This window comes from Penaeus japonicus, unplaced genomic scaffold (assembly GCF_977035675.1).
Source record: "Penaeus japonicus unplaced genomic scaffold, GWHDUDI00000001_assembly GWHDUDI00000029, whole genome shotgun sequence".
Taxonomy (NCBI): Eukaryota; Metazoa; Arthropoda; class Malacostraca; order Decapoda; family Penaeidae; genus Penaeus; species Penaeus japonicus.
This window is the reverse complement of record NW_028234431.1, coordinates 23,128,628-23,143,627: the sequence shown is the minus strand read 5'-3', so window position 1 is coordinate 23,143,627 and position 15,000 is coordinate 23,128,628. Positions and strand designations below refer to the sequence as shown.

The 15,000-nt window shown below is 38.1% G+C and overlaps 2 protein-coding genes across 6 annotated transcripts in view; one reads left to right on the top strand and one right to left on the bottom strand.

Annotated features, from left to right (window-relative positions):
* The first annotated feature begins 1,210 nt into the window (after positions 1-1,210).
* LOC147468420 (uncharacterized) lies at positions 1,211-8,426 on the top strand. The gene is made up of 3 exons (XM_086554110.1): positions 1,211-1,465; positions 6,682-6,815; positions 8,030-8,426. Exons 1-3 carry the CDS (start codon positions 1,247-1,249, stop codon positions 8,130-8,132), a joined length of 456 nt encoding a protein of 151 aa, XP_086410236.1. The 5' UTR covers positions 1,211-1,246; the 3' UTR covers positions 8,133-8,426.
* Positions 7,136-15,000, bottom strand: part of LOC122243750 (uncharacterized) — a 20,237-nt gene continuing 12,372 nt past the window's right edge. For 3 of the 5 annotated variants that reach the window (XM_043001431.2, XM_043001428.2, XM_043001430.2), the window contains one exon: positions 12,886-15,000. This exon is cut by the window's right edge and continues 480 nt beyond it. Coding sequence is in view for 2 of the 5 variants with exons in the window: in XM_043001433.2 (XP_042857367.2) it covers positions 7,865-7,878; positions 10,946-11,222 (291 nt within the window). In the remaining 3 variants the exon portion in view is untranslated. Of the gene's footprint in view, positions 7,879-10,945; positions 11,223-12,885 lie in introns of those variants that run through there. The other 2 variants (XM_043001433.2, XM_043001434.2) reach the window with 2 other exon arrangements.

Below are 15,000 nucleotides of genomic sequence, written 5' to 3'. Positions count from 1 at the left end.
CACCAGAGGGTTGGAAGGTGGTTGCTGACTGCTGGAATTTTCACCACGCTGCAGTTGTTATAGACGGGAAACACATTGCAATGCGTCCGCCAGGGAAAAGTGGCTCATATTACTATTGTAGTGTGGTATCTGTGACGTCACAGGCGTTCTGCGAACGCCTCCTGGATTCACTAGATGGGTATCCGAGACCATGTGGTACTCGGTTGTCAATTTGTAACTTTTCTTTCCATTTATTGTTCACACCCCTGGTGACGCCCTTCAGTATTTTCTTTAATATCATACAAACGCCCCATCCTCTTGGGAAATGCACTGGTATTTTGACTCGAAGAGCTCACGCCTCGTATATGAAAACCCCATACAATATTGGGTATATGGCAACCCTACGCCATCCTGGAAGTTGAGGACCTGCCGGCCCTTCAGTCGCGTTATCCCTCGAGAAGTGAAGGCTGGGCTCTCGGTCAGGACTTGTTTTGGATTTTCATGATTGTGATATTTCTGCCAGTAAGGTTTAATGTTTAATGTAAGTCCTTGATCCTGTGATTATTTGTAGTAGCTTGCCTTGATTCAATAAATGAGTATTCATGAGATATTTTATATATAAAACCTTCATGATCATTGAAATCCCTAACCTAGTTTAGAAGTGAGAAGTAAGAGTTCAGGACTGTTGACGGCACCCCCATGCCCAGCTTAACTCCTCGCAGCTGAGGGATATCGACGACTCCTGTAGTAGGGTGAGTGTCAGCGTCGTCTGCACTAAACCACTACACTATATTTACAAAGGTATCCACTCACTTGTCCTCATGGCATTGGTCGACAGCGACTACAAGTTCCTCTACGTCGATGTCGGTGCCAAAGGGGCCACCAATGAAGATGAGGTCTTCATAGACACCAAACCCATCCATCAGGAAGGAAGAAGTGGGACCGAAACCACCACGACCCACGGACCCCAAGCCACCACCATCCCTACCCATCCTATTTTAACTGATGAAGCATTTGCGCTCAAGGACTACCTGTAGAAGCCATTCCGCATCGAGGACTGTCACGGTAGGAAAGGATTTACAACTGCCGGCTTTCCAGGTTAAGAACAGTGATTGGGAATGCCTTTGGCAGGTCAATGTAGCTGTGGATTGTATCATATGTTATATATGCTTTGCATCAATGATGTAGGGCAAATGTGTTTGTATTGTTTACTTATTTCTTTGCAGATCCCACTGCCTACTGACAACCATGGAACTCAAAGCCAAGCATGGGGAGTTTGCTGCTGTTGTCTGCACAACTTTCTCCGGCTGAGGCGGCCAGCATCCTGCATGCATGGTGCAGATGTGGAGGGCCAAAACTCACACAACGTAACGGCAGGGCAGTGGAGGAGAAACATGCCCTTGACCACGTGGCAAAACCCACTAAGTACCCAAAAGTTTTCATACCTCACGGAGTACTACAACTCACCCGAAGGAGCGTTCGACAAGTAAGTATTCATGTGTCCTCCCCATGTTGTTGTTTTTCCAACTAACTTTCGGTAGGATCAGCTTTTATGTAAGTAACCATGCATGTATATGTACACACACACACACGCACATGTGTATATGAGTATGTATATGTGTGTGTGTTTATATATACATACATACATATATATATATATATATATATATATATATATATATATATATATATATACATATATATATACAGTTAATTTTCTTTTATTTTTACATATTCATATATATTTCAATTGCATTATACATACAAACATATATATATATATGTGTGTGTGTGTGTGTGTTTTATGTATGTATATATATATATATATATATATATATATATATATATATATATATATATTATGTATGTATGTATGTATGTATGTACATATAAAGCAATTGAAATATATATTAATATGAAAATAAAAGAGAAAATTAATGGTATATATATATTTATCTATCTATGTATATATAAACACACGCACATGTGTGTATCTATATCTATCTATCTATATATATATATATATATATATATATATATATATATATATATATATATAATGTGCGTACGTGTGTGTGTGTGTGTGTGTGTGTGTGTTTACCATTCATTATATTTCTTTTATGTTTTGCATGTTTACATGAAAATACATGCATATTTGTTCGCCATCCTTTCAATCATACTATAATACTTACATGATATTTAGGTTTATTAAAATTTATTAACAAGCAAATCATATACACATATATAAAGAAAAAACGAATTATGATATACACCAAATACTAACTATAATTGATGTCTGATGTTCTGAGGAGGCGATTGTTGAGATGGGGTGTTCACAGCTGGGCAGTCGTGTTTGCCAAAACTGGAGGACGAGAATGAGAAGTCCGGCAGACATTTAATATACGCAGGCGTGGAAGATGCTGGCACGGGAGGGGCTAGAGCCTGTATAGCTGCTAGTTGCTGCTGCAGATATTGAATCTGTTGTGGCTGCTGGGCTTGCTGTGTCGTTGGGTGGTCGGGATTGATCAAGTAGTAATGCTGAGGAGGCATGTGTCGGTGTGTGATGGTGATTGGGGTTCGGCCGAGTGAAGTGTGTGATTAACGGCAAGCTGAAGTGCCCTGACTATAAACAGTTTCCAGGCAGCTGAGGTCATCTCACACAAGGATCCTAAAAACGCCATGAAGTGTGTAACTTCCACTTCTTGAAAAGCAAACATGTCTTCCGAATACCGGTCGAACATTGTTGATGGCGGGTATGGATAGTCACATGGACAGGGTGGGTAATGGGTAGTGTATGGTGACAAGATGGCGTGAAAAACAGCACAAGACCGAGGAATCGGCAAGGTGCCTTTTGCATGGGGCGGCAACGCTTCGCCACCTTTGTGAACACCTGTGTTGCCACGTCACTCACGCTGCTATAACTATTAGCTGCTATGACGTTGTCATAACACATGTGTAGGTCTGTTATGACGCATGCGCCATCTACTAACATTATCGTGAGACAGTGTTCTGAACTGCCAAACAACTGTCAAAATTGTCGTGATGCAATCATGACAATCACAGCTCTAGTGGGTGATTGCTTCACGACAGACCTATGGCCGTCACGTCATGACAGTGTCATGGCAGCACTATGATGGGTTGAACGTCCAGACTCGTCACGACTGACCACAAAACTACATCACAAAAGAGTTTTGACCATTAACCACAGGTGGACTACAGAAGGCCAGGTTGAGCGCGGTGGTTGTGGAAATGCCGTAACAGACAGTATTAACGCGGTAGCAACACAGTGGCCGTGTTGTTGTAATGGTTTGCTTGCAATGTCTTGCCGTGCCATTATGGTGGTTGCCGGTGGTAACACAGGACAAACTTCATAAATTCCCTGAGGATGGACTCGAACACCTTCAGACCTGAGAAGCGACACACAAACTGGCAGACAGCATTGGAACCTGGGACCCTGTTGGCCATTCCCCTCACATACCTGTCTACTGGAAACTGCTACAAATCTCTCCAGCATGCATTCAGAACTACAATACAATTTGGAACTTCATCCCAGAAGTTTGTCAAGCTATCATCACTAAGTTCAGTCACAACACTTGGTGCCTCTCACTGCTATGTAGCTGACAGTGGATCCTATTAATTCAGTTACAAAGGCGTCTTCACCATCGTGAGCTGTCTTTAGTTGGTGCAGATTACAAATTTTTCTCCATCGATATGGGAGCCAATGGTGCTGGCTCTAATGCTGGAATCTTCAATGACTGTGCCTTCAAACATAAACTAGTAGATGGAACCCTAGGATTACCACCGCCTGAACTTTTATCTGGTGATGACTGACCTATTGCCTACGCCCTGGTAGGGGATGATACCTACCAGGGTAGGTATCAACTACAGACTGTCAAAGGCCAAAAGAGTTGTCGAGAATGCATTTGGGATTTTGACTGCAAGTCTCCGATGTCTCCTTACTACTATGCCTTAAACACCAGTGAAAGAAGCTACCATTGCCTCGAGTTGTGTCAGTGACAGCTGCTTGGTGACACGAAAGAATGCGAGCTATCAAGGCAAGATGCAAAGGAGATATCTAATAGACTATATCAACTAAGAAGCTGGCATTGTAGCATGGTGGCATGACAAAATTTTGACATTTTTTCTAAAGTTGGTGGTGAACTTTACATAGTAAAACTATTGTTTTTAATTCTTAGCATCAAGTGACAATAAAACAGCTACCATGTTAGGGGAAAAGGTCTATAAAGTTGCACCTTCCTTCAAAGTTGCACCTTCTTATACTTCATGATGCGGGCAAAGAACTATTGTTGCAAATACACAATGGAGACTCCAATAAATACACAAATATCAAACAATTGCTTCCAGAATATCATATGTTCCTAAATGATCATAGATACATATATCAGTATCTGTAAAGGGTTGCTAAATTGCATGGTATTTAAATGTTGGTTATTGATTACTTATATCATTAAGTATTTAATTATATTGTTAATTCATTATTTATATACGATCTCCCTGAGAGTAAAGCGCATGGTCGGAGGTGTTCCCTCACCTGTTTCCGAGTTACACATGTGGTCGGTCATTTTGCCACTGACCCTGCTCGCGTTAGCAGTACAATTTCACCTGCTCGTGAGTTTTTGTTTTACATTCATTTATTTGCATCGTCGCAATCAGAGGAGGCTTCAGGCTCATCAACTGGCGGTGGTGATGGAGCCGCTGCAGGCTCCTTCTTCATTTCTACTCTGGCTTTTGGCATACTGATGCATGAATGCACATGTGTCCTTGTATCCTCGCTGGTGAGCCTTATCTTTCCTTGAAACGAGTCCATACTAGCACCGTAATCATCATATAGTCATTGCACAGACCACAACTGAGAAGTGCTTGCAGAAAGCTGCGGACTTTTGCAGAGCCAGTGTTTACTAAATTACCGTTTATTTGTTCTTACACAGCCAGATGTTCTATTATATACTTGTAATGAAGAAAATAATGTACTTAAAATCTGGTGTTCGTTTGCGTGCAATCAGACAGCAATGGCAGTAAGAATTGCATAATATTGGTGCAAATCGGCATGTTTACGTTGATGTAAGAGTGTATGTATATTACACAATAAAATGTATTACTGAAATAGAGGTTTGAATATTTATCACAAATAGGTGACGATACCAGACAGGTTCATTTTCAGTTAGTCAGGAGCCAGTACTGTGAAGGTGCCACATATAATTTATATAATTTATACAATCCAAAATCTAACAAACTTTGCAACATATCACAGAGTCGTCGAAATCAAGTTATATTTGCCATGCTTCTTGTGCAAGACAGTCGAAAATCAACATATTCATTTTTTCATTTATTTCGTTTTTCCTCCACTATGACACAGATTGGAAAAAATAAACAAATGCTCATAGAAGATATTCATTTGGTATTCTCGACCTCACGTCCGTAAGTAATGTCATAATTGCATATAATACTTTTACTCAAGCAAAGTATTTATAAGTACTGGTAAAACTCGTCGACTTGCGTTTGGCACCGAGTAAGTTTTCCTGTTTTTACAGTACTTCTAAGTCAGTCAGAACATACTTTACCCCCCCCCCCCCACTTACCCCACGCCACGTCTCCTCAATAAAAGAAAAAAAGAAAACAGCCAAAATATTGCACATATACATCAAGTTGAATCAATTGTCCTTAGGATTGCTTGGAGGATCTGTGAAATTCAGGGATATTTGAGCCATCAGTGCCACTAAACCATTATGTAACTCCCGTTTTAATTCTGGCTGACGTTCAGGAATCAATTCTGTGAAAGCAGTGACTAAGTCAGCTGCATGGTTCTTGGGCTTTGAAACTTTTGATTGCTGTAAATCTTTCCGAGCTGTATGCACAGTAGAAAAGGAGTCCATAAATTCTGTTGACCTTGTCATCCAATTTGCAGGTTTTCCTCTTTTTGGTCCTAGATGTCAAGGGAATGCTCTCATTTGGTGAAGGTGTTCTTCAAGATTCATCATAAGAACTTGGTGAATTATGATGAGCTGATGGAGAGTCTGTGTCCTTTGCTATTGCACATCCAATGAGAGGGCCGTCCTCCAATTCATTTACATCACCGAATCACACCAACTCCAATGAAGACTGTTCAACTGAAGCCTGCAATAATTTTATTACATAGTTTAGGGCGATATCTACATAACAATTATATAAAATTAGTTTCCTGTAATATATTTTAAAATACCTGTTAGTGGTGTTCCAAAGAGGCTCATTCACCAACACTTTCTACAGAAAACCATAGATAATTTCGTTGGAGAGCTCCATGGTTCCAGTCATGAATGTTTGTCTTTACGCTCGATGGTCAAGCGAAGATTCCTTCAATAATCGAATTGTTCTAATATCTTATTTTTGTTTATATAATTTTGTATAAATTATTTCTAAATTGATATATCTTTTTATGAGCTGGTTGTATACAGTATTAAGTTTAACACCAATTATAAAAGATAATATTGATGTTTTCATTGTGTTCCCCTCCCCCAATAGAGGGGGACGAGGAAACCCACACAGCGGTACATTCGTTTTCCCCTGGTTATCAGTTGGCGATATTCATCCGTAGCCCCCGCTAGATGGGGATGTTTTCCCTATGCGTATGGAGATCCCAGGCTATAGGTGAATAGTGTGACTAAGGCTTTAAAACTGATATTACTATCTTTCTGAGAATTCCAGCGAGTCATTTTGAATCAGCATAGTTCCAACCAAAAGAGTCTGATCAACACATCATTCAGTAGCAAGGCAGCCTTCGAGGAGTATGGACATATTGGCTGTTGTAGAAATAGAAGTGTTACTGTGGCTGATGAAGCGTAAGCATAGGCGTTGGTAACGAATATTAGTGCATGCATGCAATTAATTCTAGAAGACCTGAATGTGGGAGCTTTGGACATTTGTTCCCAAATTTGGTCAATAATCCAGTTTTATGATTTCTTTAGGATTACCACAGACCAATTTAAGAGGTTGGTGGAGTTGACTGGGTCCCTCATTATAAAGCAGAATACCAATTACTGACTTCCAGTTCGACCTGAAGACAGGCTGGCTATTTTCTTAGGGTTAATGTATTCATCAAAAGAGGTCTACTAGTAGATTAGTCTAGTGTTTCAGGCAGCTGTATGTAATACAAAAAAAATATGTAGACATGTTTTATTTCTGGTTATAAATACAGGAACTGTTATGTTCTGCTTTAAGGATACCTCTCATAATTAAGTGCACTTAGAATTACTATCACTAGCATCCAGTGATAGTGTATGAGTTTGGTGTTAGTGTAGCTGGAGTTGTGGTCCTTCACGAGTTTTCTACGAAAGGCCTGATGCATTTCTGTTTTAATGTCAATACTGTCGACAGGCGACAGTGGTTTCATTAAAGGTAGAAGACTTAACAGGAACTGGTGATCTGTGTCAAGTTCATTTTCATATTTACAAACTGCTTGTTCTCGCAACTTTTGCAACTCGCCCACGACTTGCTCATCTATTTCACTTGGAAGACAAAGCCTTTTGTTGGCATTAGGTTTCTTTGCTGTAGATGATAACTTGTTAATAGCATGTATAGGCCTACTTCCCCCTTCACAGACGTCTACATTGGTTGCTGTTTCTTGAGAACGCGCAATATCAGGTGCAACCATGATATTAGTGGTTGATGAATTATCATCAGGTGCAACATCATCTATATCATAACTGTTGTCTTCATCAGGCGGTGATGATACATGAGATGTTGCTCGTGGTGTCACATGGGGTATGAGGAATCCCATAGCATCGTAGAATGCCCATTTCTTTGTTTTGATGTCAGCTGATCCAGATGGTTGAGTAGTAATCTTCCTCTTTTCTCTCATAAAGTTGCTCCTCAACTGATGCCACTTGTCCTAGCAATCGGATTCTGTGAAAGAAATAAAAAATAGTTGTGATTATAATGATAATGAATACTTTTAGTAGTTATTTTTACCTTAATGGCAACAGCAATGGTGATAAAAAAAAAATAACAAGGAAATAGAAGGCCTATTCATGGAAGGTTTCTCTCTCTATTCCAGACATATTGCTACCGGAGAGTTGTTTGCTTCCCTTGGGCTCCAGTTTCGCATTGGGAAGACTATAGTGCATAGGATTGTTAAGGAAACAAGCAATGCCATATGAGAAGTATTACAGACACAGTATATGCCAGTACCTGATCATCTACAATGCAGAGAGATAGCAAGAGCATTTTTCGATAGATGTTTTCCAAACTACCGGAAGTGTCGATGGCAAGCACCGTCGCACACTGATCTCGTTTGGAGAAAACGTGGCCACGCGCTTCACAAAAGAAAATCTACAGGAATTAACATCATATTTAACAAAATAATTCCGACTAGTTATTAATCATCTTTTCTTCCTTTCCATATAGCCTTTTATGTAAACTTTTTTGAGGAGGAATAAAAAACTAACGGATAGTGTATAGCGATGTTTATTAATGGCATCAAGATAAATAAAACAAAACATTTGTTCAAGCAATGAACTAAATACAACATTAATAATATTACTGTAAATATACTTCAAAACAAGATAGCAGAAAACCTATCGAAAACATGTTGCCTATATGGCACTAATTTCCGCCATCATCAGCATCAACATCACTTTCATCACTATCATTTTCTACATCCAAGTTGGTATATGAAGATTCTTTTAATAATGAAAGAACATCCTGTGAGAGTTCGTTGTCCTTTTTCATTCCTCTTTTGCGGTGGACTGCAACCATTGGATCAGAGGATGCAAGAAGCCAATGCATCAGGTCTTCATTTACTCTTGACCGAGAGATTTTACACGTGTGATCTAACCTTACCCTTCTTATGTCTTTATTCAATGGCTTCTTCAGATGCTTGGCCAACGGGTATACAGAGCATGTCAATGACGTGTGCTCCATGTTTCAACATCTTATGCACAGAGACTGGCATGTTGTACCATTTGTAGTTATCTACATATAGCTTAGCAGTTGCCTCGGTATATAATTCATAAGCACGCGCGTCAATTGTAAATCCAGAATTTAATGCAGTTAGCAAGACCCCTAACCTCCGGATAACCTCACCATCAACTCCAGTTATTCTGGATACAGAAGCCCACTCTTTAAAAAAAAACTTCCTCGCAGTATTGCCGTTATTGGTGTTACCACTGCCTTGGCATGGCAGATCGACATTTATGTGGAGTTCATCTTTCAGCTTTTTCTGAACTCTTTTCTTTTCAGCTGCCATAGCATCATGCGCTTCCTTTCCTTGAACCCTCCATGTTTTTAGCTGCATTCTGTAGGCAATATGTAGTACACACTCCATGCAATTTATGTACAGATGCAGTGGGGAGATGCTGTGTTTTATATAATCATTAGCAACGCCTTTTTCCTTTAAATCATTTAAATTGTTCATTTGTGATGGCTTCGTGGCGGGCATGCAGAGGTAGCATGACGAAGATGATTGATTACCTGATAAGGCTTGACACACCTTGCCGTCAACCATGGTAGGAATGATGTTATGTGCAATTTCAATGCCAGTTTCAGTGGTTGGCTGAAGTGCAGTTATTTCACTGGCAATAAGAGAAAACTCTTTTCTCGTTAATTCTGGTGTTTCTTTAGCAAACTGCAAATGGAGAGGTCGACAATAAATTGGAGATGATGGGGCCGGATTCTGCCACACTATGATGTTAGTGTCCTGTACCTTTATAGTGATAGGGCAAATGAAGGTGGCAAACAACTTTGACTCTGTGACTGTGTCTATTCCACTAGCTGTCAATTAATATAGAGCTTGACCCCCGCTACCATCAAATCCATACTTTGTAATCATTTCGTATTTACGTTCGAGATAATTTGGCAATAATTCAAATGCCTCTCTTTGTAGTTCAATTAATCTCGTGGCTGTATGATCAAGCAGTTTATTTCTTCAAAAAACTAGTTGTGCAGATTAGCAGTCAGTAAATATATCTTATTTGTGCAAATATAGAATTCATTCCATGACACATCAATCAAAGCAAAATTTATTCTAGGCTTATTCACCTAGGTATGCTATACTTTTCATGATAATTTCATTGCAACAAAAGTTATCCTCGCATATTGTGCGTGTATTAAAGAAGTCTTGTTTAAAATGGATATTGCACAACACACAAAATTATTATTATTTGCAAACATTCTAGGTTATCACAGTAAATAATACTAAACTCAGGTATTTTATTGTTTTACATGAGTTACCGACTTGATTTACTTCAGTTTTCTCTGAAGAGACCACTTGCTGCCCATCAAATCTAAACAAATTCGAACGCATTACTCTGATTGTGACTATATACTTCAATAGCCTTTGATTACCAGTCTGCCCTGAGAATGAACATAAAAATACACCCAATAGACTTTTTGTTGTTGTTTAAATGTTTTTCATGTCAAACACTTAGTAAATTCAGTTCCTTACGAGTTAAAAAGTAAATGTAATCCAAGCTAAAGGATTCAAACAATTATTTACCACCCATTTATCAAAGCTACATATGGTGGTATTTGTTTTATATTTTCACGCATGAACTGGAGTCTCGAAATATGCAGTATATTATACATTATAATCTTACTTCAATGTTACATAAATTTTGTTGTAAACCATCATTGAGATATTCTTTAAACGGTTCAATGAGACGACATAAAATATAAATCAGGAAATATTTGGCATTTTCGCCATTCGGCGATGGTTCGCGCATGCGTGTTAGCGCCCCTACAGGATAGGTTGGTACGCGTGGGCGGGTGGTGCTCTTTGGCAATAGAACTTGAAATACGGCAGCAAATTGTTGCGAGATTTTGGCAATTATTGCAGATAATGATGCTGCAGATAAGGCCTAATGTCAGACGTATTTCATACACAATCTAGATTACTTGCAAAGATTTACTCGAAATCATACGAGGTTTCTATAAAATAGACTATCATACAGTATACATCAAGTGATAACATTACCTTGGTCAAAACTGTCGTCTTCTGTGTCAAGAACTAGGGTGATGTCAAGCCAGTTTTTATTTTGAGATAAGAAGCTACTCTTTGTGCGATTTGCTTTAGCCCAGCGTCTAAGATATTCATCTCGCAAATATTTTTTCCTTTGTTCCTTCATAGTGCGATGATGATTATTGACAGCTTGATGATGTTTAATTTCTGTTTGTAAAACCATGTCGAAAGTTTTTTCTTTACTTTCTGCCAGATATTTTGTTATAACTCTTCTTCTAGTTAGACTCTTCATCTGGAAAAAAAAAAATAATAATAATAATAAGTAGGGTATACATCAACTAAGTAATAAATGTTAAAGTTACTCTTTATATAAGTTTTCTTTATTTCCAAGATAATATAGGGAAAACTATAATAAAATATTCAAATATCGGACCGTATGAGAACTTAACACAATGATTAATATTTGGCAAATACATGTAATCTACATTCCAGATATATTAACCCTCTCTGGACAGGTGGTACAGCATGTGTACCGCACATTCAAAAGCCCAGTGGCCGGGCGGCACAGTATTGTGCCAGCCATTCAATTGATTTAGGCCTAATAATTCGAACGCCCCGGCATTTGGACATTCAAGTCTAGAATTCCCCCGTCGGGGATGGGTTAATACAATTCATACTTTGGACAAGAATGTTGAATACTGAAGAAAATCGTAATGATACCTCAAAGGAGGTGAGCACCTGCATACGGTATAGAAAACGCGCCTGTAAACATTCACTGGATGATATGGGCACCCACAAAATGGCGCTTCGCGGGAAATTCAAAAATTTCAACACAAAATGTGCTCGCAAGTGAAAGGCGGCGGATTTTGGCACCTAGTTACTTGCTTTTCAGAGAGTTTAAATTCTCGCGGTAATGTTCATCTATGCACAGACACACACCTCGACCTATCTTGTGTAGATATTTGGTGTTATTTTTATAACATTATTATATGTACAAATTCAATAAATATGCAACCAACTTATATGTTATATGATACCTAAACATGCAAATATCATATTGTGAAGCTTTCGCATGTATATCATTTGTATTATCGATTTTATGATTTTTCTAAGATTTGCACATTAAACTTTAATGTTTAATATCTCAGTATGGTCACTTTGTATTATTAAAAAGTACACCGATAATAACATCCGCTGTATGGCTTCCATTTACCATATTCTTACAACATAAGGACATTTCCTTATTTGGCCAAGAAATGGCTTTGTTAGACCACTGTGCGACGCACAGTGGTCAATTTTGCCAAATTCGTGGTCAAAAGTCAACGGATGTGAGGATACTTTTTTCATAGTATAAAGCCTAAAACATATTTTTTACTACACTGTTTACACTAAATAAGTTATATATATATATATATATATATATATATATGTGTGTGTGTGTGTGTGTGTGTGTGTGTGGCTCACAATTTCACAAGGAAAAATATAATATATATCCACAAGATAGTATTTGTATTACTATTGTTATAATATTGAAAGAATATATGTAACTTAGACATAGGTGATTGGAGGTGGATACTATATTATGAGGAAGATTGTTTTTTCAAACAAATTGGATGCCATCTCATTGAGTAGGACAAAATTATCTGCATATAATATGTGTGTATATATTTATGTGTATATATGTATATGTGTATGTATATGTATATGTATTTATATGTATGTGTGTATGTATGTATATATTTTTCCTCATCATTGTGGCCTACTTAATTAGTATTAGCATTAATTTATTAAAGTAAAATGCAAATAATACCCAACTGTGACAGAATACCTGATTGTGACTAATTATTCTGTTTTTACTAATGCAATTACTAAGATTAAGATTTAGTGAATATAAATTTTCTCTCCCACCCCCCCACTTTGTTACTCAGTTTAAGTTTTCTTGCCTTTCCTTATACTTTCTTATACATATCCATGGTCCTCAGACCTTGCAGGGTGAAAATAGTTCGAGTTGCCACAGTTGCAACAGAAACTCTGGTGATGAGGATAGCTGTGGCCTGATGAAATCTGTCTATTTTCATATTTACTTGGGATGTCTTGACTTAGAATTATGCTTTTCCTCTTATTTATTTTAGTCTAATTTTCTGCACTTATTTCTTATTTTCCTTCTAAGGAAATATCCTTGTCTTGCTCTTTTTACATGTGGGTGTAATTATATTAATTTTACTTCATAAGTCCTGCAGGAATAATGAGAAAGGGTGAATAAATGCTCTTAAATTGGCGTGTTGGTGTATTGATTAATTTATCAATCAATTAAGAATACAGTGATATGCTCGTGGCTAAATATCAAGAAGACTGTTCACGTACAAAGTAAGATTTTGAAAATATTTTTGATCGATTACATTGTCATAGAATGTAAAAGTAAATGAAAAATGTCATATCCTAACTTTGATACACGTTATTCACTCTCGTCAGTGATAGCAGCAACCCCAATATTATCTTCACCAGTCATCTCATTATCGCTATTATTTCCATCATATATGTCTGGCTCCTGCAGAAGTTTAGCGACATCCGGGTGTAGTGGTTTTCTTTTTGCACATTTAACTTTCCGCTGGCTTGCAATAATGGGGTCGGACACAATGAGTAACCAGTGGACTAAATCTTCGTTGATCCTAATTCTTGAGGTTTTGCATGTGTGATGCTGACGAATTTCTCGTAAGTCCTTATGCTTAGCCTCCATCCCTTCTTCAGACGACTGCCCTACTGGTACAGCAAGTTCTTCAATTACTTCAGCCCCATGCAAAAGCATTTTATGGACTGACACAGGGATGTAATACCACTGGTATTTTGACACATATAACTCTGCAGTTTCCAAGGCATAGGCTTTATATTTCTCTGGGTTAATGTCAAATCCAGAGTTTAGAGCTGTGAGGAGGACATCGAAACGCGAAATTAATTCCGTGTCAATACCAGTTACCTGAGATACTACCTCGTATGCTTCAAAAAAGCGTCTTGCAGTGTTACCACAATTAGTAGTTTCTGCTCCTTGTGCTGGTTTGTCGACATTAATGCCCAGTTGTTGTTTCAGCTCCTTCTGTATCCTCTTTTTCTCTTGAGTCGTGATTTGTTTGTTTTTCTTACCTCTTGATGCCCAAGACTTGATTTTCAGTCTGTAGCTAATGTGGAGTATACATTCCATGGAGTTTATAAGAAGATGGAGAGGGGCAATTCCATAAGATAGTGTTTCCCTTCTTATTCCCTTGGCCATGATGACATCCAAATCATTCATAGAAGATGGGTTTGTGGGAGGGTCGCACATATAGCATGTGGCTGCTGATGGTGTATTGGTCAGGACTTGACATATTTTGCCATCAACCATTGTTAATATTATCTTATGTCCTATTTCATGAGTGTCAGTATGAGTGGTAACAAGACTGTCAATTTCAGATTTTAAAGAGTCCCATTCAGACTTTATAAGTGAGGCTGTTTCTTTTTTGAAGATCACTCTAAGGGGCCGGCAGTAAATAGGAGAAGGTACAGGGTTATTCCACAAAATAATTTTTGACCCTTTTACGTAAAGGCGTAATGGGCATAGGAAGGCTGAAAAAATGTTTTCTTCACTTATTCCATCATATCTACCTTCGTCATACTTAATATAATCAATAGAATGACATCCACTTCCGTCCATCCCACACTTCCATAGTAACTCCAAATTCGTTGTGTTTTCATTCTCTGTTTGATATAACGTCAAGTGCAAATTGCTGACCTTCCAATAACCGATTCGTGGTGTGGTTTACAAGATCCGGTAGAAGAATACGCACTTGAAATTCCTCTGACGAAATATTATTTGGGTAGCATTTTTTCTTCTCTCGTAGGATTGCATTGTAGGATGGATAGATGTTACAGTTTCTCTTTCTATGTTCCTCTCTTAAGTATATATAATTTTCTTTACTTAAATTAATGTTAACAATGACTGCAAGGGCTTCTGATGGTGTAATTTTTTTTTTTTTTTTTTTTTTCACTAGGCACTTCTAGTTTAGTGTTTATCTTTAGTGGACGGGTTGGTGTTGCAA

Excerpts from the sequence above, each read along its gene's own strand:
- LOC147468420 (XM_086554110.1), top strand. The coding sequence starts at position 1,247 with ATGGGGAGTTTGCTGCTGTTGTCTGCACAACTTTCTCCGGCTGAGGCG. Across the intron at positions 1,466-6,681 it reads CCCGAAGGAGCGTTCGACAA|CGAGTCATTTTGAATCAGCA; the intron begins GTAAGTATTCAT and ends TGAGAATTCCAG. Across the intron at positions 6,816-8,029 it reads GTTACTGTGGCTGATGAAGC|ACATATTGCTACCGGAGAGT; the intron begins GTAAGCATAGGC and ends TCTCTATTCCAG.